Source organism: Anabrus simplex, chromosome 4 (genome assembly GCF_040414725.1).
Source record: "Anabrus simplex isolate iqAnaSimp1 chromosome 4, ASM4041472v1, whole genome shotgun sequence".
Classification (NCBI taxonomy): Eukaryota; Metazoa; Arthropoda; class Insecta; order Orthoptera; family Tettigoniidae; genus Anabrus; species Anabrus simplex.
Window position 1 is genome coordinate 133,769,199 of NC_090268.1, and position 27,883 is coordinate 133,797,081.

At 38.2% G+C, this 27,883-nt stretch overlaps 1 protein-coding gene across 1 annotated transcript in view; it reads right to left on the reverse strand.

Annotated features, from left to right (window-relative positions):
* The window catches only part of imd (immune deficiency), a 71,632-nt gene extending 44,516 nt beyond the window's left edge, over positions 1–27,116 (reverse strand). The window contains exons 1-3 of the mRNA XM_067146309.2: positions 26,940–27,116; positions 14,177–14,414; positions 1,732–1,872 (exon numbers count right to left, since the gene is read on the reverse strand). Of these exons, the coding sequence (XP_067002410.2) occupies positions 1,732–1,872; positions 14,177–14,399 (364 nt within the window). The 5' untranslated portion in view covers positions 14,400–14,414; positions 26,940–27,116. The remainder of the gene's footprint in view (positions 1–1,731; positions 1,873–14,176; positions 14,415–26,939) is intronic.
* Between the last annotated feature and the right edge of the window lie 767 nt (positions 27,117–27,883).

Sequence of the window (27,883 nt, forward strand, 5' to 3'; positions counted from 1 at the left end):
CCTTTCACCTTGAAAATTGAAAAAACTACCTGTGAACTTGTGCACGGACGGACTTATATATATATATATATTTTTTTTTTTTTGGAGTGTTGTTACTTCCCTTTTGCTACGCCATCACGTCCGTTGATTGGTACTGCGTCAGTTGGATTAGTATCCTGGTTTATGCCTTGTGTTTTTCTTGGTGAATTGTCTTACCATTCCCATTCTGATGTATGGCGAGGTCATATTCTGAGCGTACATACTTTATCTAAAATACAACACGACACCTACCCATACCAACCACCACGTCACACGTCACGCACATTCCAATCCGACACCACAAAAGCTACACACTGGTGTTATCGTCAGGTCTCAGAACTCCGGCTGGATGGACAGTTCACTTGTGGAAGACTGGGTAAAGTGTGTCTGGCAACGTCGCCCTGGTGCATTATTGGGACAAAAGAGTTTGCTTGTTCTCAATGGTTACCGCAGCCACACAGCAGACGCTGTGAAGAAACATATCGAGGATGGGAAAACCGACCTAGCAGTCATTCCGGGCGGGATGACGTCTATGCTACGGCCACTGGATGTCTGCGTGAACCATCCATTTAAAGCAGCCTTGAAACAGCTCTTTTTCAGAATGGATGGCGGCTGATAATCACACTGACAACAACTGGTCGCGTTCAGCTGTTGTGTTTGTGAATTTTGACGGCATGGAATCTTATCCCTGGAGACCTCATACGGAAGTGTTTCAGGAAATGTAACGTTTCTAATGCTATGGATGGCAGCGATGACGACATTTTGTGGGAAGGTAATGGTGATGAAAGTTCCGAAATTGGTACTGATGATGATGAATGAACTCGTTGGATATCGTTCTGGAAATGTTTGTTTACTTTTATTTGTATTTTCTAATCATTTGGTGTGTGGTAGTAAAGATTGTAAATAATTTTGACTTCACACATTAAAACCACCCAAAAGCTGGTTCTATTGCTGTGATTATAAAAAAATTTTTGTTCTTTCAAAATAAGGGTACGGGGCTTATTTGGGGGCGGGTGGTATTCGAGATTATATGGCATTTGTGCGTAGGATGTTTGACCACTCATTGTGATTATATTGTACAGTTAGATTAGTTTCTTACTCAACTTTGCACATTAAATCATGTCTTTTTCTTAAGGTTAGGGACCATCACTGCAATGTCAAGTGTGCAGGAAAGGGGAACGTACTCATCTACAGTTGAAAGAGTTAACAAAAACATAGCCAGCAGCATGGTGCGAGCACGCTACCCAAAGTGTAAATAAATAAACTTCAAGAATTTTGCTTTGTAATGCTAAGTATGTGAGTCGGCATACACATGCATATTTGTATGATTTTATTTTTCAATTCTCAAGATAGAATTTATCAAGCTGGGAGAATTTCCGAGTCTTGTAAATTTTTGGAACACTTTCATGCATTTTTGCTATTTCATGTTTCTTGTTTATTTTTCTTAATGAACATATTTTTCCTCTACACCGATGTCATGCTTCGCCTTGCTTTATTTATAGCTTTGAGTTGACTTCACTGTGTCCATATTAGTTATATATTACCCATCAAAATCCATGGTGTATATATTTTAAAGGTATTATTTATCATAGTTCAAGCTGAGCATGCCTGGAAGTGGCTGACTAGTCTGCGGAAAATTACCTTGATGGTAGAAATGGGGATAATATATGTAGTGCAAATGGAATTTTGGGATATCATGTTCTGCTAACTCACCTGCAACTGCTTTTGGCTTTTCTACAGGCTTTTCCATCCTCTCAGGGCTGGGTTTTGAGGTCTGGGGATTGACGGTGATATTGATTACATTTCCGAGCTGCACCCTGTTACCAGTGATATTAACTGTGGTGGTTGGGACGGCTGAAAATAGAATAAAGAGGAGGCTCTTGTAAGATATGAACAGTACGTCATCAGGATCAAGTTTGCTCTGCAAATAACAAAATATACTTCCCTCCAAAAAACAGGCGTAACACTTGATATTTTGGTAGAAAGTTCAATTCAATTCTATACGATTACCGTACTTTCTCCAATATGTATCAACTGGCTTAGTGTTCTATGAATTTTACTGAACGTGAATCAACAATGAACAACAGCAGGCTTTTTAATGCAATATTGTAAACAATTCAAACAATGGTGAGTGCTCCAACATATTTCTTCTAATTTTGCATCAATTATAAAAACCATTATTTCAGCATTTTAGACGCTCTTGTACCTTTGATGCTGGCCAGTGTCTTAGCATCACCAGACAGATTTCTGAGCCATAAACAACTCATCAATATGCTTCTGTGGACTTTAAAAAAGCAGTAGCATTGATTAATGATGGCTGCCATTTGCTTTACGTCGCACCGACACAGATAGGTCTTCTGGCGATGATGGGATAGGAAAGGGCTAGGAGTGAGAAGGAAGCGGTCATGGCCTTAGTTAAGGTACAGCCCCAGCATTTGCCTAGTGTGAAAATGGGAAACCACGGAAAACCATCTTCAAGGCTGCCGACAGTGGGATTCAAACCCACTATCTCCCGAATACTGGATACTGGCCGCACTTAAGCGACTGCAGCTATCGAGCTCGGTAAATGATGGCTGTAGCTAATGCTAAGTAGCAGAGATTTTGAATACGCCTTTTACAAATATTAATCGAGCTATGAAATGTTTTCAGGATCATTATAAATCCCACAGAAAGCCTGGTTCAGGCTGTTCTAGGCGCACTTCTACCTTGCAAGAACAATTTTTGAGGTTTTGAGGAACCGACATCTTACAGCGGTTGAGGCTCAGAGTAGATTAATGCATGTCCACAACATAGCTGTGAGTAGGAACACAGGAGGCAGCTTCACGAGGCCAATTTAGCCTTTATCGAACCAGCACTTTTGCTACAACATCGAAGAGACAGTCTTCATTTTGCTCAGATTCATGAACACTTACTCTTCAGTGACAAGTCAAGATTCAACCTGGGGTCACCTGAGAGAAGAGTTAGGGTGTGGAGAAGAGCATGAGCATGCTTTGCCCTCTGTACCTCTGCCAAGATCATACCATTTGGAGGAGGTTCCACAATTGTGTGGGGTGGCATAATTTAAGATAACCATACTGATCTTGTATTCATTGAAAAGGGCTTCTTCATGGCACACAGGTACGTTGAGGAGACTCTTATTAATCATGTAATGCCATTTTCATTCGGTTTGCAAAGAGCCCATGTTGCTCAGTTATTATGGACTTTCTATCTAATAAACACAAGGGGTACTCCGAGTGTTGGGCGGTAGGAAATAACCTGACTCCCTAAGGGGGCCAACGACTTTGGGCGAATGAGCCCCTTTAGGTGGGGTGATGGTCCCCACAGTGGAGGAAATGCCACTGGAATCCGTTATGCAGCATCTGTTCTTCAGGTTAGGGGTGGCTGCACAAGGCATCTGTACTCCAGAGGACCAGCCTCATTATTACCTCACTGGATCACATCCAGAGTTGTAAATCGGGACCTAGTCCCACACAAGTTGACACCTGGACAGTCAACCATGGAAGGTCTTAAGGAATACTCCATCGGCTGAACCAAGAGTTCAGAGAAAGCAGTATTCGGGCACGATGGGCTGCCACTTAAAGGATACTGTGAAGTCGGAGACCTGGAAATACCCCAGTACCACATACATGAAAGAGACAAAATCAAGAATCAAAGCAAAGCAGATAACCTACTTCTCTACACACAACATAAACTCACTCATGCAAACCGGTAAACTAAAAATGATCACCGACATAATGGATCAACGCAAAAATCTTATCACGGAATTACAGAAAATTAGAAACACTGACCAGGATGCCTTGGAATCTCAAGGGTAAAGACTTTATAAAGGTATACCCGGGAAGAGAGTGATGAAGAATGCCCCACAATTCGGAACAGATTTTTGGTCAGCCTTAAAATAATAAACTCAGTTCAAGAATTCAAATCAGTCGCCACGACTCAACGCTCACCTTAAAGGCTTCTAATAAAATCTATACTATAACAAATTCCCATGCTCCCACTAATGATGAAAACAACTCAAAAGGCCATGAGGAAACAGAAGAATTTTGGGACCTATTAGACCAGACCATAGATAACATCTCCAAACACCACGTAAAATTATTAATAGGCGACTTCAATGCTCAACTAGGCAGAGAAAGAAAATACTGCAACATCATCAGAAAATGGCCAACACACAATGAAACAACAATGGAGAGAGACTAGTTGACCTGTGTAGAAACCATAACTTAATCTCAAAATCTATATGTTTTAAAAGAAAACCTCAAAAACTCAAAACATAGAAACACCCTGACTACACTAAAGGAGAATGGCAACTGGATCACGTCTGCATGGAGAAATACCGCCACAAAGAGATCCATAACGTCAAAAGTCCTCCGAGGTATAGACACGCTCAGATCACTACTAGTCAAAATTAAACCCACTCCCCAGAAGAGACAACAAAAGTAAGCCCCTAAAACTAAAAGAAAAATAGATCATACCCAGCTAATCAACAATGAAAATAACCAAAAAGCAACTGAAAAAATAAAAATCGCAGATAAACTTTAAGACTTAGTACACAACCTTAAACAAATTGCAGAAGACCTGGCTCCAATTAAACCATGTGAAAAACACCAATGGTGGAACAGGAAATGTGATGAAACCGTGGAGAAAAGACTTCAGACATGGCTATTACATTAGTCCCCAAAATCAGAAATATCCTATCAAAATCTAGTGAGAGAAAAGAAACTACCCAAGTCTTAAGAAGAATAAAAAGACAGCATCATAAGGACACGCTGCAATTAATTGAAGAATTCAATACAAATCAATCAAGGGACTACTATAAAACCTTCAAAAAACAGCTCCAAAAATAGGAACCCCTGACCCTACTGATGAAGGGTGAAAATAGTAAGCTGGCTTATATCAATAAAGACAATGCAGGAATTCTGGCTAAATATTTCAACAAGCTTCTAAATTGTGAGGAACCTACAGAACTCCATTTGGACATCAACACCCCAATAAAAACACCACCAGAGAACATCATTCCTCCCACAATAAAGGAAGTCTACCAATCACAGAATAAATTTAAAAATGACAAAACGCCAGGAGAAGATCAGACCTATGTGGAAATCTGGATCTATGCAGGATGATCAGCAAAAGTTGCCCTCCATCACAAACTTGTCTCTATCTGGATTGAAAAAGAACTACCAGAACACCAGACAACAGCCCTCATTCACCCACTGCACAAAAAAGGAGACAAAATCGACGCCTAGTAACCACAGGGGAATCTTGCACCTAGACATACAAAATGTTTTCAATTATCATCCTTAATAGGATAAGTTTACAACTTGAGAAAGAACTAGGAGAATATCAAGGAGGTTTCAGACCTTAAGTTGATAATGGACTATAACAGGAGAAGAAACAGAGATATGGTGATAACATTTGTAGATTTCAAGAAAGCTTATGATTGCATCCATAGAGAATCTCCGTTTAAAATTTTAAGACACCTTGGACTACATCCCAAATTAATAAACATTAATAAACATTAATAAACTGACTCTCACTAACACCAAATCAAAAGAAGTTTAGGGGTGAAATATCAAGAGTCATTTGAAATTAAAACTGGATCACAGCAGGGAGATGGGCTGTCACCACTATTATTTGTGCTCTAGAAATGGTAATGAAGGAATGGTTTAGGAAATGTTCCCCAAAAATAAAGATTGGCCAAAAAAACAAAACAAACTGCCTGGGTTTTGCCAACGATTTAGTACTACTAGCAGTTAATGCAAAAGAAGCAAAAACCCAGATATCAGAACTTCAAAACATTGCAAATAAAATTGGCCTCAAAATATCATTTGAAAAAAAACCAGAAATTTTGCTCCAAAAAGCAACACAACTAAAAGGTTACTAAATGGTAATAAAATTAAAATAGTAACTCAATTTAAATATCTGGTGGAGTAATAACAGATAACCTAAATGCAAAAATCTCAATCCAAACAAGAACACAGATTAGCTAAAGCACAGAAATTAACATGGGATATCTACAAAAAGAAATGTCTATCAATAAATCCAAAAATAAAACACTACAACACATTATTAAACCAGAAGCTACATATGCAGCAGAAACACTTCAGAAAACTGAAAGGAGGATTGGAAGGACCTGCATCAACAAAAAATACCAGAAAATGGACAGTGGCTGATAATACCTAACAATGGCGGACAGTGCATAGACGCAGAATACGAGGCTCGTGGCGAACGTGGATTTAGCAGGTGAATATTCGTAGTGTGGCAGCTCAGAGTGTATAACATTATCTCTACCAGTGCAGTGGTTCTGAGTGAGTGTTAGTGAGGTGATTGGTGAAAGTAAAAGGCAAGACATCCAATAAATTAATAATGCCACGCAAGGTGAAGCAAGTGCCAATGGAAGCCATAGTTAAGCAGGCCGTACAGGAAGCGCTGAGCAGCAAGGAGACACTTGGCACGCTTGCCAACCTTATCCAGGACCAGGTAACAAAGTCAGTTGTTGACCAATTAAAAGAAACTATCAATTTTAATACAAGTGTAATATGAAGAACTTAGGAGGGCTCTAGAGGAGCGGGACAAAACAATCAGTGATTTAAAAACTGAACTGCAGGATAAAACTGACTGTTTAGAACAGTATCAGAGAAGGCAGTGCCTACGTGTGTTCGATATACCGGAAACTGCGGACGAGAACACTGACAATTTAGTTCTTGACATTGCGAAAGAAATCGGGGTCAGTCTTTCTGTGGATGACATTGATAGGTCTCACAGGGTTGGGAAAAACCAGAATGGGCGTCCGCGACCTATAATCGTCAAGTTTGTGTCATACCGTAAGAGGAACGCTATGTTCACGAACAAAAAGAAACTTAAGGGCACGAATAAAACCATCCGCGAGGACCTAACTCCAGCAAGACTCCGACTTCTTCAGGACGCTGTGGCAAAATTTACCGTCCAGAACGTATGGTCTAGAGATGGGATCATATACGTAAAACAAGGGAACCGTAAAATAGCCATAACTAATCGTTCAGATTTGAACAGTATTCGCTAGTCACGAGCAGACCCTGTGTAATATAAGGACCGCCATAGTTATTTTAGTTCACTTAAGTTAATTTTCCACATAGTTGTAGTTTTGATTAGGTAATAATCTTATAGTTGTAGTAGGTACTTCTTACTATCAGTTGTCATCATTTAACTTTCAAGTTGGCAACATTTAGCAACCAGGAAACAAATGTCTCTAATTTCAGCCTCCTTTCACCACTGTCCCAGGCAGGTCATTACCCCGTCGTGCCAGCCCCCTCGCAGAATACCGCTAACCGTCTCAAAGACATTCTTGCGCCCTACCCTACTTCTCTACAAATAGCACATGTCAATACACAGAGCATTGTCCCACATTTCTCAGAATTCTCCGAAATATTTTCAACCTGTAATCTGCATGCTATAATGATTTCAGAGTCATGGCTGCGTCAATCTATACCTTCAGCGCTGGTTAAAATGAGTGGATACACTTTAATTAGGAACGACAGAGAGGGAAAGACTGGAGGCGGAGTCGGAATATTTATACGTGATGATTTGAAATACAAGGTAATATTTAAATCGCCAAGTGAATACTCTCACAGAGCGGAGTTCTTGTTTGTAGAAATTGAAATTCGTGGTACGAAGTGTTTACTCGGTGTAGTGTACCGCCCACCGAAGACTGGAAACATCACAGATTTAGAAGAAGCGCTACAGGATTTAATATTCAGATATGAACATATGATTTTAATGGGAGACTTCAACACTGACCTGAAAAATGAAACCACTGAGACTAGGCGACTAACATGCATGTTTGAATCAATTAATATGACAATTCTGCCCTTGCAACCCACACACCATGTTGCAACCTCGCACACACTCCTCGACCTAATCATTGCAAACAATAATGACCGTATATTGACACATGGACAGATGCCTGTGCCAGGCCTTTCCCACCATGACATGATTTACGCTGCATACTCTTTAAAATGTCCAAAATACAGGCCTAAGATAATCAAATACAGGGATTTCAAAAATTTGAACGACGAAGCTCTCATTGAGGACGCTCTGAGCACACCATGGCACACAATTCAGTATATAAAGGACATTGACGACAAAGTATCTCATTTTAACGAACTTCTCTTAACTTTATACGACAGACATGCCCCATTACGTACTGCTCGAGTAAAGCGACCCTCTAACCCGTGGCTCAATCAAGAAATTCGTGATAAAATGAAAGATATGGACTCAGCCTATAGCTACTATGTGAAACATCCAGCGCAGGAAAATTTTGAGAATTATAAAAAACTTCGAAATAAAACCACGCAGATGATAAGAAACGCTAAAATACGCTACTCGTACGAAATTTTAAATACACATGACTCTGCTGTTGCATGGAAGACTCTCCGAGATATGGGTCTAAGTAAAACGAAGACAAAGGACAGTAACTGTAATGTACCTTTGGATGATCTGAATGAGTATCTTAGCTCAAGAAACGTCCAGACGAACGGAAATACCAAGAGAGCCACTATTGACAGAATATTTTCAAAGGGAAAGCATGGTGGTGAAACATTCTACTTCTCTCACGTGACTCCAGATGATGTAAAGAGCGCCCTTAATGACATAAAATCAAAGTCTACTGGACACGATGGAATAAACCTGTCCCTTTTAAGAAGAATTCTAGACATCATTCTTCCTACAATAACGCATATTATTAACACCTCTCTTATGACGGGAATCTTTCCTGGGAACTGGAAAAATGCCATCATCCGACCCTTGCAGAAAAACAGTACCCCCACAACCCTTGACGATTACCGCCCTATTAGTATTCTCCCTGTACTAGGAAAAGTACTGGAGAAACTAGTACACAAACAAATGACAGCCTATCTCTTACATCATAACTTACTCGACAGATATCAATCAGGGTTTAGATCGAACTACAGTACCAGCACAGCATTAGTAAAAGTAACTAACGACATTCAGCTAGCAATGGATAACGGACAAATGACAATTCTTATTCTTCTCGACCTTACAAAGGCATTTGATTGCGTAGATAAAGACATTTTACTAGCTAAATTAGAAATGATGAAATTTTCTAATAATGTATTATGCTGGGTACGTTCCTATCTCAGTGGACGTAAACAATGTGTGTCAGTGGGAGACAATGTGTGTAGGTGGCGAAATACTGAGATGGGGGTAGCACAGGGTGGGGTGTTATCACCACTTCTGTTCTCCCTATACATGAATGACCTATCAGAACAACTGACGAACTGTAAATATCACTTATACGCTGACGATATCCAACTGTTTATTCATACCAAGCCGAATGACATACAAGAAGCAACCATGAAATTAAACGAAGACTTATTTAACATTAACGAATGGACTAGTAGCCACTGCCTGAAAGTAAACCCATTAAAATCGCAAGCCATCATAATAGGATCTAGAAAAGCGCACGCCAAGTTAGAAAGCATCAACATACCGGTTGTCAAGATCAATGAAACACCTATAGCACTGAAAGACTCTGTTAAGAACCTTGGAATAATTTTTGATAAGTATTTAAGTTGGTCAGAGCACGTAACAAAAATTTGTCAACGTGTATTCGGTTCATTACACTCACTATACAAACTGAGAGATTTTCTACCTGTCAAAACCAGGAAACTGCTCATTCAAGGACTAATACTACCAATATTTGATTATGGTGATGTAGTCTATAATAACATAAGTTGTTCACTTGGTTCTAAACTTCAACGGGCGCATAATGCCTGCATTCGATTCATTCTAAATGTTCCGCTCCATTCCCACATCAGCCCATTCCGCCATCAGCTGTCCTGGTTAAGATTATGTGATAGACGTAAATACCATACTGTTTCTCTTCTTCACAAAATACTGCGAACAGGTAAACCACATTATCTGAGAATAGATTTCAACTACCTCTCTCCCTCAGGCAGAACACCCTCAAGGTCATCAGTACAAACCCTGCTGTCCATCCCCACTCATCACAGTAGTACGTATAACAAGTCATTTGTACCGGGGACCATACGTTCCTGGAATTCTCTCCCGGCTGAAATTAGAGACATAAGCAACCTAAAGCTATTCAGAAGAATGTGCTGGAAATTTTACCTACACTCAGATTGATTTACTCTTAGAAGTACCTTTAAATTTTAGATTATTAAGTTAAATGAATAAAATGTCAATGTAAGGTTAGAAACATTATAGTTTATATTTTTCGAGATATAGCTTTAATAACAGTAAATATTATAAATTAATTTTAAAATGTTAAAATGATTCTTATGATGCTTTATATTTCATACAAATTACATTTCACATTAACTTTAAATTATAATTAACTTATTTTTTAAGTAGTTATAATGTTCAGTATATTATGTTTATGCAGGTGCATAATTATATGGTTTGGCATAATAGCAGGCGTCATAGCCTGAGCCCCGCCATGTACAGAAAGACATTAATAAATAAATAAATAAATAAATAAATAAATAAATAAATAAATAAATAAATAAATAAATAAATAAATAAATAAATAAATAAATAAATAAAATAAAGTCGTGTGCAATGAGCTAGAAACCATTACAGATACTATGCGTAAGAGAAGACTGGGATTCTTTGGACATATCATGAGGATGCAGGATTTAAGACTTCTGAAACAACTAATACAACACAATCTTGTCTCAAAAAATACCTCAACAGGATGTAAATGGATCACAGAAGTAAGATAAGATCTGAAGGAAATAGGCCTTACAACAAAAGACACAACAAATAACATAAAACTGAATACAAAACTCAAGAACACAAACCTCCGCTTTACCCTTACGCAAAACAAACCAACAACACGCATATTTTCAACCGAGGAAAGGGCACGAAGATCGGAGCATCTGAAGAAGTACTGGGAGAATCGTAAAGCCCGAACAATCCCTTCAAAGAGACCTGAACGATGGACTGACTAAAGTGATCCTCTATGCGGTCATAAAACAGAAGGAAACAATAGGTTATAAATGGGTCCACCCTGTCAATATTTATTGTTTTTACTACAACATAGTTATGTACATTAATTGTACACGTTTCGAGAAATTTGTACCATTCTATTCATCAGCATTATCGCAAGAACCAGCAAAATATTCTTACTTTCTAGGAACCAAGATAATTACCGTATTTACGTGAATAATCCCCGCACCTTAATTTTAGGAAGGATAATTTTGAAACAAATGAGATGAACTAAAATTCCTTTCAGCAAAAGAGTAACGTAGGCATAAACAAACATTTTATATCACTTCTAGAGTTCCTCGCGGTCTTTACACAAATATGAACATGACAGATATAGCTACTTTGCCTGAACATATCAGAGATGATGATAAAATCACTGATAAAATATATTTGCCATGAAAATTAGCAAGTAGGCCTTCTTACGTGATAGGTATTTCATTAATCTGAACTTTCAATAGGCTTGATTCGCTGTAGATCGGAAGGTTCTCTGTCTCTTGCATCAGTGAGATTATCTCCTAAATTATTTACAAATTCGTTGCACTCCACATCTGAAACACTTCTCGCATACGATCTCTTTTTACTTGGATAGTAACACGAGCAGTGGAGGATAATTCTTTTCGTGCAATGTAAACACTTGAAATAGACACACCAGTGAACTAGTTTCTTAGTCTTGCGATACAGCAATACCTCGTTAATTTGAAGTCATAGGGATGCAAAAAATATGTGACTGAATTATGTGATTTTGAATTAAACGCAAACTCTTAATTCAGGAATGCCAACCCTTACTGCATCACAAAATATTCTTAAGACCCGTTACTGCATGAAATTAACACTGATTCACAGTTTAAACCTTTGAAATGCCATGGAAAAAAACAAAAACAAAACTATTTCCAAAATGTATTCAACAAGGTGCAATTACAGTTTTCAAATAATGTATTTGGATAACTCACTGGCAAACTTAACCTCACACAGAAAAAAAAAAAAAAAAAAAGAAGAAGAAGAAGAAGAAGAAGAAGAAGAAGAAAAAAAACCCCACAAGATTCAAAGGCTAGGACAAATTATATTGGCTCCCCTATGCAAGTGGCTTATTTTTTGGATTACTGTACTGTTTGAATTTTTAGATGCCTTGTACTTGCACGGAAACATCGTGGCTTATCGAAATTTCCTATCATGATGGGAGGAAGTCTTTCACTTCCGTCTGAATTGCAACACAGTACAGTGACCTCATCTCCTTTAAAACCAGAAACCCGTTTGATCTCAGCATAAAGAAAATGCGGTTCATCGGCACTGACAATATTGTTCGGATGTACGAATTGATTATAATTATGAGCAACACTTTTTGGCCGACTGTCTGCATCGCCAGTGTTCGCGGATACTGTTTCTCCACACATTGCCTGCTACGTGATATTATGGCATTCCTTAAAACGCTGAATACTAACTAATTACAATTTCACTCAGCAACTATGAAACACACTGTAGACACACCAAAGTGAGTGAAAGTGCAGCAAGTTACCCCTGGACATTCCGGAAGACGCTTTCTATCATGACGCTAAGAAAATTCAAATTGAAATTTAAATTACTTGGTAAAAAGTATCTCATTTAAAATGTAAATGCAGTTTTGAATTAAAAATCGGAATTATTTTCCATTTAAATATGACATAGGGGCAGTTTTCTTCCATCTGCAGTTACACAAAACATAACTGTACACCTAACATAAAAAACAACGTGAACCAGGTGTGTGTTGCCAACCTTGACGCAAATAAAAAACCCACCCCAATTTTGTGCCCCAATCTTTTTTAAAAAATATGCGGGGATAATTTGCGTAAATACAGTTATGAACATATAACGTTACAAATCTAAAAATTTAGCACTAAAATGCAATCTTCTTAATGATTACTTTTTCAGGATATAATTTCTTAAATGTTGCTGCATCCATTCTTGAGATTAATGTTTGAAAAAATACAGTTAAAAGTTTATTCAATGTAGTACCAATATGATGTGGAGGAAAATCAGAAGATCATGAATGTACACATAGTAGTGAATGTGGAAAAATCTTATAGTCCCGTTATGATGAATTATATTTTTTTTTTACACAAAATTCAGTGTCAGTGTTAAGGCTGTCAATGTCATATACTACTATAAAATTCCATTCTTGTTAGGCATGCAAACTAGTGATCAGAAACTGTATGCCACCACCTTTCCTACCCTGCCAGCCAACATTTTGATGGTGGAACTTTCCCCCCCCCCCAACAGGACTTGAACTAGCTGACCACAGTGTCTGACAAAGACTTACGGCCTTAACAATGGCGACAGTAAGTGCGCTACAAAATTCTGTTTAAAGAGGGAGAAATTCTTGTAGAAAATATATTTCTGTTTCTTTATAACATGCTATTAACATCACTTATCAAAATTTGTATGGAATCTGGTACTGTAATAATTACAACCAACTACAACAAAAGCATTAAGTAGGTATTAGGAAGATGTGCCAGGACAAAGATTAGAAATACCACATTGCTGTTAGTTTGCAACGTATGACCCTTATCAATGTAGGTACTTTACTTGAACTAAACTGTAAGGTCAAGCTGTGGTTTCACCTGATATTAGTGACAAATGTACGGGGGTATACAATTAATAGCCCCTTGAAAGGACTGTGATGTGGGGTGCTCTTTATAGCATGAACTTCTCTGCAAAAAATACAGTGAGGTTGAGCAGTGATCTGTCCTAGCAAGCAAAGATTAATGACAAAAATTAGAGTTAGATAAAAGCCTCTTGAACAGAGAATACCAGTACTTGCTAATTTTAAGGCATGATCTAGTTCACAAAAATTGAGTGTAAGGTTCATGTACTGGTTTTACTCAACAAGCAAACACCAATGACAAAAGTTAAGTGTGGTAGCCTTGTGAAAACTAATTTCTAGTCATATGATAAGAGATTCTGATAGAATAGCAATTTCCAGAAAAAGACTCTGCATAGTGTGTTCTGTTTTATTTTTTCTGTATAACATATGGTATCAGTTTTCGAGGATTCCAGAAAATTGGGTATTGGTGCCTCGTGTATTTATTTTCCTTCTGCTTTATAAAAATCTGCTGAAATAGTACCATAAAAACAAATAAAATATGAAATATTTACTGAATAATGCACAAAATCTTACCAAAGGGGTATGGAAATTCTGGCTTCTTCGGAGGAGTTTTAGATTTCTTGGAAGACTTTTCTTTTGTTTCCTTCTTTTTCTTCTCATTTTTGTCTTCTTTCATGCCACTTTTGACATGATTATAACTAGCATTTTCTTTTGGTGGTTCAACACCGCTATTTTCCCTTGGAGGTTCAGGAACTGAATCTGTTGTCAGCTGATCGCTAGTGTCCTGCATAGACATTTCCAGCAGCTATTTCTGCAAAGTATAGTGGAAGATTTAAATTCCATTAAACAAATAACTTTACCTAGGTTGAACAATAAGCCAGAAGAAAATGCAATACAACCAAAATAAAAATAAATGTGGAAATAAAGATAATTGCAGTACATTCTATCAGTTACAGCCAACATTATAATCAACATTTTCTTATACACTATAGTTAATACTGTAGTTGTTAGACAAACTATGCAGTACCAGGGAGCCATTTCATACAAGTTATGGGGAAGGTTATATATTCAATAAGTTATTGTGTACAATATAATGAAACTTAAGAAAGATAAATTAGACTTGTCTGGTTGTTTCACTGCAAGACAATACTGGTATATGCACAAAATTTTCTATACTTTTAGTGAAGCAACAAAATTAATGTGAGGTTTCGGTAAAGACTTAAATCATTGTCAGAACAGAGTTCAGATTTTTTTAAAACTGCCATTGTTGGCTCAAGTTTACGCTAGGGTTTTTGAAGAGCTGATGTTTTCATTTCTTCCCAAGTATCAGCAATTGTGTAAAGAGCATTACAGTCTTGAACAGGTCGCTGCCTTCTTCAGTTTTCTCTAAAATGGAAGCAATATATTTCAAGCGGTATCTTCTCTTTAGCCACTCAATTGCCCCTTGATTTATGGATTGGATGAGAGAAGTGATTTGGGTGAAGAAATACAGCTTTTAATTTCCCTCTTTTTTTTTAGTCCCTGTTCAGACGGACATGATGACGTGTTATTCACCACCATAAGGTTATGTACAGGAAGTTGTTTTGCCTTCAAATATTGATTATCCAAGCACAAACTGCTCAAAGAATAAAATGGCTGACTTTTTATGGCGATATTATACTAGCAGGGATGACAAATTAATATTCTTAAATGCCCCCAGTGTTTTTGATTGGCCAATTATAAAGAGCAGTAATTTATGACTACTGTTAACACCACTACAAGTACAAAAAGTCACTCTCTCCTTTGCAAGGCATTTCGTGCAGCAAGAGTTCTTTGTGGAAGCATCTTATAGTTCAAATCCGATTCATCAATGTCATGCGCTTGATTGAGCATTATGTTACATACCTTGGCAATTATTCCAAAATGTGAAACAAATGCAGTTGAAGCTACATCAGCTGATAGCATTTCAACTGAAATCGTCATGTTTTGAATCTCATCATTTATTTTTCCATCGATGCAACCAGCTCTCACCCACAATAAAATTTTCTCTTTCCAAAACTTTATTCAAAATAAGCCCATTTTCTTTGATAATCAGGCCAGACAATGGGGTTCCTTTCATCCTTTCCTGAGAAAACCACACCAACAAAGCAAAACTTTTATGATTTCAAGTTGTCCTTCCTTGAAAACCACCACTGTAAGAATTTTTAGTTCTTTTCTATTCTTCCTCCAGTCTTTAATCTTAGTAACACCCACACCAACTTCATGTGCAATTTTTTGTAGGGACTCCTTTTTGCCTATCTTTCAAGCACGTTCAACTTCTCTTCTAAAAAATGAAGAAAATGCAAACAAATTCTCAAACTTTCTCTCCTTATAACAGTAGTATATGTAAGGATTATTAGGGATTTACATGTGAAAAAAAAAAAAATTCATGGTAGTTTTCAAATCAGTAGAATACAAATTTACAACAAATACCCTTCATGACTTTGTGAACCTTACTCACTTGAGGTTTATGAAAAAGGGCTCTGGTAACAGTGACAAAGGCTCTACAGTCTTCATTTTCATTTCCTGTTTCCAGCTTCCCGGGTCGGGTTGTGAATAAAAGAACCTCCATCGCTGCTTGTCTCTCCACCACTCTTCTTTTTTAAGTACTTCTTCTGGTTTTCCTCCCCTCTTCTCTATGCACTCCCACACTGAATCTGTCCATCTCTTTCGGGGTCATCCTCGTGGTCTCTTTCCTAAACTTCTCAGAAAAAACTTTCTGGCACTGTCTCTTCTCCCATTCTCATCATATGCCCATACCACTTTAGCTTTGTTGTTTCTTTCCTGTTTTGAAGTTTTTAGATTCCTGTCCTTTTCCTTATCTTTTCATTTCTAATTCTATCCTTTGTGGTCTTGCCCTCGATACCTCTTAGGAATTTCACCTCCACTACCTGTATTCTATTCTCCTCTCGTTTTGTTGTAGTCCACGATCCACGTGCATAAGTTAGTATGGGTTCATAATAGGTTGAATATAATACTTTCTTACATTTCTTCGAGACATTGTGGTTCCACAAAATACCCCTTAACTCTGGTAGAAACTGTTTGCTTGTTGTATTCTTTTCCCGATTTCCTCGGTTATCTTTCCATCTTCTGTGATCACACATCCTAAGTACTTGAAACTTAACTGCTTCCAGAATTTTACCATTCAGTTTTATCTTTCCTCTTCATTCCCCTTGTTATCACTATTGTTTTACCGTACTTTTCTCTGTGCTTACTTTCATCCCAAATTTTTCTATCTCTTGATTCCATACATCTACTTGTTTTTGCACTTCTGTTTCATCCTCACCCCATATCACTATATCATCTGCAAACATGGCTTTTGTTGCCTGTCTTCCTGATCTCTAATGTTCTTATGAATTTCATCCATGACTATGATGGGAGACCAGTTTCAACTTTAAACCATTTTGTTTTTCCTATACTAGTCTTTACACTACTAACACAATTTCTGTACGTAGCTTTTATCATTTGCACTTCCACTCTGTTAACTTGTTTTTTTCTTAATGTGTCCCATACCAACTGTCTGGGTACACAGTCATAAGCTTTCTCAACATCAATAAATGTCATCACGTCATCACTATGTCTTTTCCAAACTCCCATTTTTTCTCTATCATATGTCTTAATGTAAAGAAAGGCTCCACAGAACGGGGTAAAATTCCAAAAATTACAATACATTTAATGAACAATAATCTACTATTACAAGCAAATGAGGAGCTATAATTCTAAGGTTAGCCAACTGATTATCTATGAGAGTGATTCAAATAACTTACTTGCCCATCACAATCTCCTAGTAGAAATGTACATGTAAAGAATTGAGTTGAACAAATGTTGAGTTAATTTCATTGTTTTAGTAGTAACAGGAGTGTAGTAGCAAATGTACAAAATGGTGCAACATCTAACTACAATTGTAGTGCACATCTTCCAATGAAGTGTCTCTTCCTAGCATTTGCCACTAGTGCGTTATTTCCTTTGCTCGTGGTTTAACATTGCACTAATATATTGAAGATTTTTGAAAATGCAAGAATGGGAAAAAGCTAGAAGTGGGAAGATATTGAACATGGCCTTAAGGTACAGCCTCAGCATTTGCCTGGTGTGAAAATGCAGACAGTGGGGCTCGAACCCACCATGATCCAAAAGCAAGCTTTAAATGCACAAGCTAACCAAGCTAAACAAAAAGCCTTCTCTTACATGGGCCTTAAATTGACATCGACTTCCTGAAACAACGTTTCTTTCTTTTGAGTATTGAATAGATTGAACCTCCTTTCCAGTTATTTAATTTTTAACATCAATAATTTCAATACGGAACAATGAAATTTTTATCTTTAAATGCACAAGCTAACCAAGCTAAACAAAAAGCCTTCTCTTACATGGGCCTTAAATTGACATTGACTTCCTGAAACAACGTTTCTTTCTTTTGAGTATTGAATAGGTTGAACCTCCTTTCCAGTTATTTAATTTTTAACATCAATAATTTCAATACGGAACAATGAAATTTTTATCTTTAAATGCACAAGCTAACCAAGCTAAACAAAAAGCCTTCTCTTACATGGGCCTTAAATTGACATCGACTTCCTGAAACAACGTTTCTTTCTTTTGAGTATTGAATAGGTTGAACCTCCTTTCCAGTTATTTAATTTTTAACATCAATAATTTCAATACGGAACAATGAAATTTTTATCATTAAGTGGTATGTTCGCGAGAAATCAGCTTCATTTTCCGTATCAAATCTTATTTACAGTTATTGATAGAAAGGTGGATTTTTACTGTTATTGATTCAATGCAAGTGGTATGTTCCGAGCTGTCCGCAGAGGGATGGCATAGAATGACATTAGTAGACAAGTAAGTTTGAGTGGTGTCTTTAAAAGTAGGCAAGATCAAAATATGAAGATCAAGTCTGAATTCAAGAGGACAAATTGGGGCAAATATTCATTTGTAGGAAGGGGAGTCAGGGATTGGAATAACTTACCAAGGGAGATGTTCAATAAATTTCCCATTTCTTTGCAGTCATTTAAAAATAGGCTAGGAAAACAACAGATAGGGAATCTGCCACCTGGGCGACTGCGTTAAATGCAGATCAGTAATGACTGATTCAACTTCATGGAGGAACATTGCATAATTAGGCACATGAAGAAAAATCCCGAGATCAGTGCTCCGAAACTTGGTGTGATGGCTGAGGAACATACCAACCAGAGAGTACATCTAGATACTATTCCACCGGGCGAGTTGGCCGTGCGCGTAGAGGCGCGCGGCTGTGAGCTTGCATCCGGGAGATAGTAGGTTCGAATCCCACTATCGGCAGCCCTGAAGATGGTTTTCCGTGGTTTCCCATTTTCACACCAGGCAAATGCTGGGGCTGTACCTTAATTAAGGCCACGGCCGCTTCCTTCCAACTCCTAGCCCTTTCCTATCCCATCGTCGCCATAAGACCTATCTGTGTCGGTGCGACGTAAAGCACCTAGCAAAAAAAAAGACACTATTCCACTTATTGTATAGGGAAAATTAACATGCATGGAAGAAGAGCAAGATTAATAGGAAGAAAAGGCTTTGTTAAGGTGCATATGGGAAAAAGTTTCGACTTCTGAAAGAGCATTATTTTTGCAAATGAAAACAAGTACAACCTCTTCGGATCAGGTGGAAAGGTTACTGTCTGGAAGAAACCAAACAAGGAGATGAAACCTAACAATTAACATCAAAGTGTCAAACACGGTCAACGTAGTGTTTCTGTCTGGGGGTGCATGTCAGCTAGTAAACAAGGAAAGTTAACTTTTACTGATGGGACAATGGATGAAATGGTATATCCAAATCTATATATATAAAATAAGATTTGTCTGTACATTGCTCAGAATTTGAAAAGAATGATATTAATGTATTGGTTATGTCCACAATAACAAGGAAATGCACTTTTTACTTTTCCATAATTTCTGTCTGTGTCTATATGTATGTACACGCATCACGAGAAAACGGCTGAAGAGAATGTAATGAAAATCTGTATGTAAAGCCGGGGGATGAGCCACTACAATCTAGGCTATAAATAATTTTATTCACGCTGAGTGAAATGGTAGTTTAGGGGAAGGCCTAAAATTTAATTCTCAAATATTTATATTATTAGCAGTCCTATCGATAAATCCTTCCCTACGAACCATGTGACCTTGCTGCGGTGGGGAGGCTTGCGTGTCCCAAAGAAGCAAATAACCGAGCCGCAGGTGCAACCATGTCGGATGGATATCTGTTGAGAGACCAGACTAAGGAATGGTTCATCGAAAGGGAGGTAGCAGCCTTTCGGAAGTTGCAAGGGCGGCAGTCTAGATGATTGACTGATATGGCCTTGTAATAACACTCAGCATGGCATAGCTGTGTTGATACTGCTACATGGCTGAAAGCAACGGGAAACTACAACCGTAACTAACTCCCGAGGACATGCAGCTCCCTCTCTGTATGAATGATGTACCAATGATGGCTTCCTCCCGGCTAAAATATTCCGGAGGTAAACTAGTCCCCCATTCGGATCTCCGGGCGGGGACTACATGACAGGGGGCGATCAGGAAGATGGATACTGACATTCTGCGAGTCGGAGTGTGGAATGTTAGAAGTTTGAATTGTTGTGGTAGATTAGAGAATCTGAAAAGGGAGATGGATAGACTAAAGTTAGATGTAGTTGGTATAAGTGAAATACGTTGGCAGGAAGAACAGGATTTTTGGTCAGGCGACTACCGAATTATCAACACAAAATCAAACAGGGTAAATGCAGGAGTCGCTTTAATAATGAATAAGAAAATAGGGCAGCACGTAAGCTACTATGACCAGCATAATGAAAGAATTATTGTCGTCAAGATAGACACGAAACCAATGCCCACCATAGTAGAGCAGGTCTATATGCCTACTAGCTCAGCGGATGATGAAGAAATCGAAAGAATATATGAGGAGATAGAAGATTTAATACAATACATAAAAGGTGACGAGAATCTAGTTGTGATGGGAGACTGGAATGCAGTGGTAGGCCAAGGAAGAGAAGGTAATACAGCAGGAGAATTTGGATTGGAACAAAGGAACGGAAGAGGAAGTCGGCCGGTTGAATTCTGCACTGATCATAATTTAGTCCTTGCCAATACTTGGTTCAAACACCACAAACGACGGCTGTATACGTGGATGAGACCTGGAGACACTGGAAAGTATCAAATAGACTTCATTATGATTAGGCAGAGATTCAGAAACCAGGTGTTGGATTGCAAAACTTTCCCAGGAGCAGATGTGGACTCTGACCACAACCTGTTGGTCATGAAATGCCATCTGAAGTTGAAGAAATTGAAGAAAGGGAAGAATGCAAAAAGATGGGATCTAGACAAGTTGAAAGAAAAGAGTGTGAGGGATTGTTTCAAGGAACATGTTGCACAAGGACTAAATGAAAAGGCTGAAGGAAACACAATAGAGGAAGAGTGGATAGTCATGAAAAATTAAGTCAGTAGGGCTGCTGAAGAAATGTTAGGACGGAAGAAAAGATCAACTAAGAATCAGTGGATAACTCAGGAGATATCAGACCTGATTGATGAACGACGAAAATAAAAGAATGCTAGAAATGAAGAGGGCAGAAGAGAATACAGGCGATTAAAGAATGAAGTGGATAGAAAGTGTAAGGTAGCTAAGGAAGAATGGCTGAAGGAAAAGAAAGGGCAAGGTTGTCAAAGGTTGTATGGTTCTAAGAAAGGTAGATGCTGCATACAGGAAAATCAAGGAAACCTTTGGAGAAAGGAAATCTAGGTGTATGAATATTAAGACCTCAGATGGAAAGCCACTCTAGGAAAAGGAGACAAAGCAGAAAGATGGCAGGAACAGTTGTATCAAGGTAAAGATGTAGATCATTTCGTTCTGGAACATGAAGAGGCTGTTGATGATGAAATGGGAGACCCAATTTTGAGGTCAGAGTTTGACAGAGCTGTGAGCGACCTAAATAAGAACAAGGCACCTGGAATTGATGACATTCCCTCTGAATTACTGACTGCCTTACGAGAAACCAGCATGGCAAGGTTATTCCATTTAATGTGTAAGATGTACGAGACAGGAGAAGTCCCATACGATTTTCGGCAGAATGTTGTTATACCTATTCCCAAGAAAGCCGGTGCTGACAGGTGTGAAAACTACCACACCATTAGTTTAGTATCTCATGCCTGCAAAATTTTAACACATATTTACAGAAGAATGGAAAGACAAGTTGAAGCTGAGTTGGGAAAAGATTAATTTGGCTTCAGAAGAAATGTCTTAAGCTAGTTGCTTTACGTCGCACCGACACAGATAGGTCTTATGGCGACGATGGGACAGAAAAGGGCTAGGAGTGGGAAGGAAGCGGCCATGGCCTTAAGGTACAGCCCCAGCATTTGCCTGGTGTGAAAATGGGAAACCACGGAAAACCATTTTCAGGGCTGCCGACAGTGGGGTTCGAACCTACTATCTCCCGAATACTGGATACTGGCCGCACTTAAGCAAAAGAAATGTAGGAACATGTGAAGCAATTCTGACTTTACGTCTGATCTTAGAGGATCCAATCAAGAAGGACAAGCCCACGTACATGGCATTCGTAGATCTAGAAAAGGCATTCGATAATGTTGATTGGATCAAGCTATTTGAGATTCTGAAGGTGATTGGGATCAGATACCGAGTGCGTTTTCGCGAATTGTTGTTCCAGAAAAACACAATTGCATTCACTCGGGGGTGAGACTACACAAATGTACAATATGTGGTAATATGTTATCATGAAAAATCTACAGATTAACCAATATAATAATGCTCTTCAGGACCTGCTCACCTGATGAGCTAAACTGAGCACTGTCCCTGCATTGCAGGAGGCCATAGCCCTTAGGGGATTCATACGGCTAATTTATTTATTTATTTATTTATTTATTTACCGAGAACGAAGAATTATCTACAATCTATATAAAAATCAGTCTGCAGTAATAAGAATCGAGGGCTTTGAAAATGAAGCAGCAATCCAGAAAGGAGTGAGGCAAGGCTGCAGTTTGCCCCCCCTCACTCCTTTTCAATGTTTACATAGAACAGGCAGTAAAGAAAATCAAAGAGGAATTTGAAAAGGGAATCACAATCCAAGGAGAGGAAATCAAAACCTTGAGAAGCTGCTGAATGGTATGGACGAAGTCTTGGGTTAGGAGTACAAGATGAAAATAAATAAGTCCAAAACAAAAGTAATGGAGTGCAGTTGAACGAAGGCAGGTGATGCGGGAAATATTAAATTAAGAAATGAAGTCTTAAAGGAAGTAAATGAATATTGTTACTTGGGTAGTAAAATAACGATGGCAGAAGTAAGGACATAAAATGCAGATTAGCGCAAGCAGGAAGAGCTTTCTTAAGAATAGAAATTTGCTCACTTCAAACATTGATATAGGAATTAGAAAGATGTTTTTGAAGACTCGTGTGGAGCATGGCATTGTATGGAATTGAAATGTGAACGATAACTAGCTCAGAAAGAAAGAGAATGGAAGCTTTTGAAATGTGGTGTTATAGAAGAATGCTGAAGGCGAGATGGATAGATCGGATCACGAATGAAGAGATACTGAATCGAATTGGCGAGAGATCGATTTGGCTCCATGGGAACTTAGAATTTCCATTCGGAATTGCTAGGTGGGCAATAATTCCATTGTGGAGATTTATCTCCCATATGCAGTTATGAGACTGTGCCTCTTATAATGGGCTTCTGATAAGTTCACCTGCAAATACCCCAGCGTCAGTGGGTAGGGTCTGACATCCCACTCTGATGAGTCTAGTGTCAGACCCAAGACGAAACGCTGGTTAATAGAGCAAACGCCTGTAAAGCCTTACATCTGATCTGTTTTTTTTTTGGCTAAATTTCACGAGAAGAAGAGATAGAATGATAGGACACATCTTAAGACACCCAGGACTTGTTCAGTTGGCTTTTGAAGGAAGTGTAGGTGGTAAGAAGGGTAGGGGTAGACCAAGGTATGAATATGACAGGCAGATTAGAGCAGATGTAGGATGCAATAGTTACGTAGAAATGAAAAGGTTAGCACAGCATAGGGTGGCATGGAGAGCTGCATCAAACTAGTCTATGGACTGATGACTCAAACAACAACAAATCGATAAATACTAAATAACTAAAGTTATATAGAATTAAATTTCCTATCATTTATGTCTCGTACATTTTTACCATATTGGCTATAACACAGATATTCAAGAATTTGTATTTTTTTTTTTTTTTTGCTAGTTGCTTCACATCGCACCGACACAGATAGGTCTTATGGCGACGATGGGAGAGGAAAGGGCTAGGAGTGGGAAGGAAGCAGCCGTGGCCTTAAGGTACAGCCCCAGCATTTACCTGGTGTGAAAATGGGAAACCACATAAAACCATCTTCAGGGCTGCCGACAGTGGGGTTCGAACCTACTATCTCTCAAATACTGAATACTGGCTGCACTTAAGCGACTGCAGCTACTGAGCTAGGTTGTATTTTTGTTGCCAAGTCCATTATCAACGCCCAACCATGAGAAAATGGGTTAACAGAATTTAATGAAAATCAATATATAGAGTCGGGGAATAAGAAACTACAGTCTAAGCTATAAATAGTTATATTCACCCTGGATGAAATTGTAGTATAGGGGAAGGCGCCTAAAATTTAATTTTTAAATACCTATGTTATTGGTCCTATCGAAAAGTAAGTTACTACATAACAAATGTTATAGAGAATACAATTTCTGATCATTTATGTTTTATTCAATTAACCGTAGCAACTATGATATGAGTGGTATTTCAAAGTCGGAAGAAAACTAAATGTGAAGGCCTACAATATTGAAAGCGCATAACACTGATCAACAATAAAATTACATTGACTACTGTTCGTAGAGATGTTCTTTGTCTCTTATGCTGCTACTCTAATCCGATAGATGGGATTACTGCTGCATACCGAGTACAACAGTCTGACTGAATATTGGAGGGAAATAGGTGGGGAGTTAGAAAACTTTCTTCTTTAGCATGTCATTCCTATGGCTCATACATTTTCTGATACTGCTGGTACGTGACACACTGTATTCATAGTATTCCAGCTATTCGATCCTTATTCCGACGTGCTATTTGGAATGAACAGTGTGCACATTTAAGGCAGAGACTGACTTAGTAGTAGTAGTAGTAGTAGTATGACCTGTTCTAGAATTACAATTTGGGCCTATTCCAAATTATAGCACCACAATTCATTAAATAACTCTAAATTCAACTCTGAAGAGAGCCGTTTCTTAAGAAAAGCTTCCTCTTCACTTTTATTAAATTCTACATTCATTTTATTCCAAATTAGCAGTGAAGAGGGTTTTTTTCTCTGGCTTGGAGGAAATATTTGCCTCCAAGTCAGATAGCTTTTTCCGCCACCAGTGTAGTGAATTGAGGTTTCCCGACTCATCGGGTACTCGTAGGAAACAGTAAAAGGGCGTAGTTTTTGCCCTGGGACTCTCGACTACTCGACCCCCTCCACCCGCCGAAAAAAGACGAAGAGTGTTCACGGATCACGGCTGTCTGCGGCTTGGTCATTCCAGCTCTGGAACTTTGGCCTGTTAGATCGGTGGTGTAGCAGAGTTTGTTAAAAGTGAGAAAATGTGTGGTTTTTCATTTGATTGAGTATTTCATATGAAAGCATTACTTTTAATCGCGCCATTCCTACTGACGTCATTGTAATGGCCTATGTTCGTTTCAGTTGGGAAAACAACGAAGACAGTCTTTCTGAGAATGTAAAAAGGCAGGTGGAGAACAAGTGTCTGCCATTATAATGAAAACTCCCCAACCCGATTGTGACCGATTGTAGGCCATGAAATTTCCATAACCCAGTCTTTATAAGAGAAAAGACATTTGGTGACTTCTCCATCGCGTTTCTAGGGTAGCGTTAAGAGCTATGCAATTTAATACAATCTTGCTCACAACGTGTACACTACCTAACCTAGAATTCTGTATGCAAGGTAGAATTCCGTAGCGAAGCACGGGTACATCAGCTAGTATAATATAATTTAATGCAGCCAATGGCCATGAAATAGATACATAAATACATAAATAAATTTTCACTTAGATTACAATATGTAGTTCTCTGTGTTAACCACTACAAAATTTGGTCAAAGACCACTCTTTTTCCCCCACATTCCTGAAGGTGAAAGGCATCACAACAATTCTTGCACAGCCAATACACACAATCCTCCAGCAGATCATGATGATTCATACTGTCACATATTGTACGATGAAAGCTATGTACTGCAAATCGTATCATGACATGTCATAGCTCATAATTTGGTATATAATGAAAAATCATTTACGACAGTGTTCAAAAGCTTGGTATACTTGATCGATTTATGTATTACCAAAATAACGACCTGAAGCACACAAGCTCGTAAAGTAAGTGTACAACTGCTGTATAATAGCCGAAAAGCACTCAAGACACCTCCAGAGTTGCCAGACTTAAATGCAATAGAAAATCTATGGTAGTATTTGGAAGTAGCCACAAAAAAAACCCACCAGATTTCAAATTAAGATGATCTGGAAATAGCTTTATATGAAAAACGAGAGAAAATTGGTCCATCTTATTGCAGGAAAAGTTGGTAAAATCTATATCTAACCGTTTAAGAGATATTTTTAAAGCGCAACCTACAAAGCATTTTTGTTAAAAACACTTGCTAAGGAATCACCTGAGGGCGAACAAGTTTGAGTTTGACCTGTTTCATGCGTGTTTAAGAGTAATGTATTCATTTCTGTGTAAATATAAGAAATAGGAGTGTGTTTGTGGACTAGTAAAACCAGAACCAAGAGCAAAATAATTATATTATTAGTTGAATGCAAATGAACAAGCTTTGCCGTAGTGTACGAGTTTCATTTCGACTCACTATAGCTACAACGTGCAGTGGCCGACCAATAGTATCCACAATATCTCGTTTCTTTAGCTCTCATTCTTGTGGGTGAAGACTACACTACAATTCCCGATTTTTCAATGTATGGCTCAATAAAATCGGTTCGTAAGATAGGCAATAAACAGCACCAATCCAACTACGAGCTCAGCTGGTTCTAAGTTAATAGGCCCCTCAACCCTACCATAAGAGACACGCCTTACTTTAGGAAATACACCATTTGACAGTTGAGGTTAGGTTTGACTCCACAGGTCAATTTCACCCTTCTTTTACCATGAGCGTGATTAAACTGACGACCATGAATTTCCAAACCTAATACCTTTTTACAAGAGAGAAGGAGTCAGACGTCTTAAAAAGACCTGCAGCAAGAATTCTACATTCATTCAAGGTATACAATAAAAGGATTCATATCACTTAAGTTCATACTCACTTATTAAAACCGAATTCTGGTCTAGATCTCACAACCACCTGTTAAAAACTGCAGAACGATGTAGCGCTTGAAATATATTCAGGATTCTCCTCGGGCCCGCCCCTGTCAGGTTTGTACAAAGAGAATAAGTACCGCTTGTATCAAAATAAAGCCAGTGTCTCCCAGTAGTTACCCGGAGCGAACCAAGAACACAAAAATTACAACCAGCTGTTGCAACCGCACAGATGGTTTATGACAGGCAAAGAGTTTTTATATATATATGAATAGTTGGTCGCAGCCAACGAGCTAGAAAGAGGACTCTTTCTAGCTCGTTGGTCGCAGCACTCGCCAACGAATTTATTTTAATAATAATGTTATTTGTTTTACGTCCCACTAACTACTTTTTAAGGTCTTCGGAGACGCCGAATTTATTTTGGGCTGTAGAATTGTACCACCAGGAAAAGAAAATGTGATTACAATGTCACCAAAGGATGGAAAAGAAAACGGTTTAAACTAAGAAAGAAATAAAGAGAATCCTATCGTAAATTTAGTTTCGCTATTCTTGTCACTATTCTTAATCTCCCACCCACACCAATTTCACCCATTTATTACAATCTTAAGTTTGATATTACACCTTATTTAAAAATACTTTTACAGGTTGTCGAATAAGAGGATGATTTTGACTACAATAGGCACTTTAAATTTGGCAAGCGGCCGTGACGTTCCTTTACACTCTGGACGAGAACTACTGCGAGTCTTTCTAGCTCATTGAGTACGGCGCACTGCGTATTAACAAACTATGTAGTAGTATTAATGCATTAAATTTACAAAAAAATATTCGTATATTCCTTTTATTATGACATACGGTTAAGATATTGTTTTAAATAACTCCATATTTTACGACAATCACCGTAGCTTATTGTTCTTGTTGCTTTAGACCATTTACATAGGTAGTTTACTGTTCT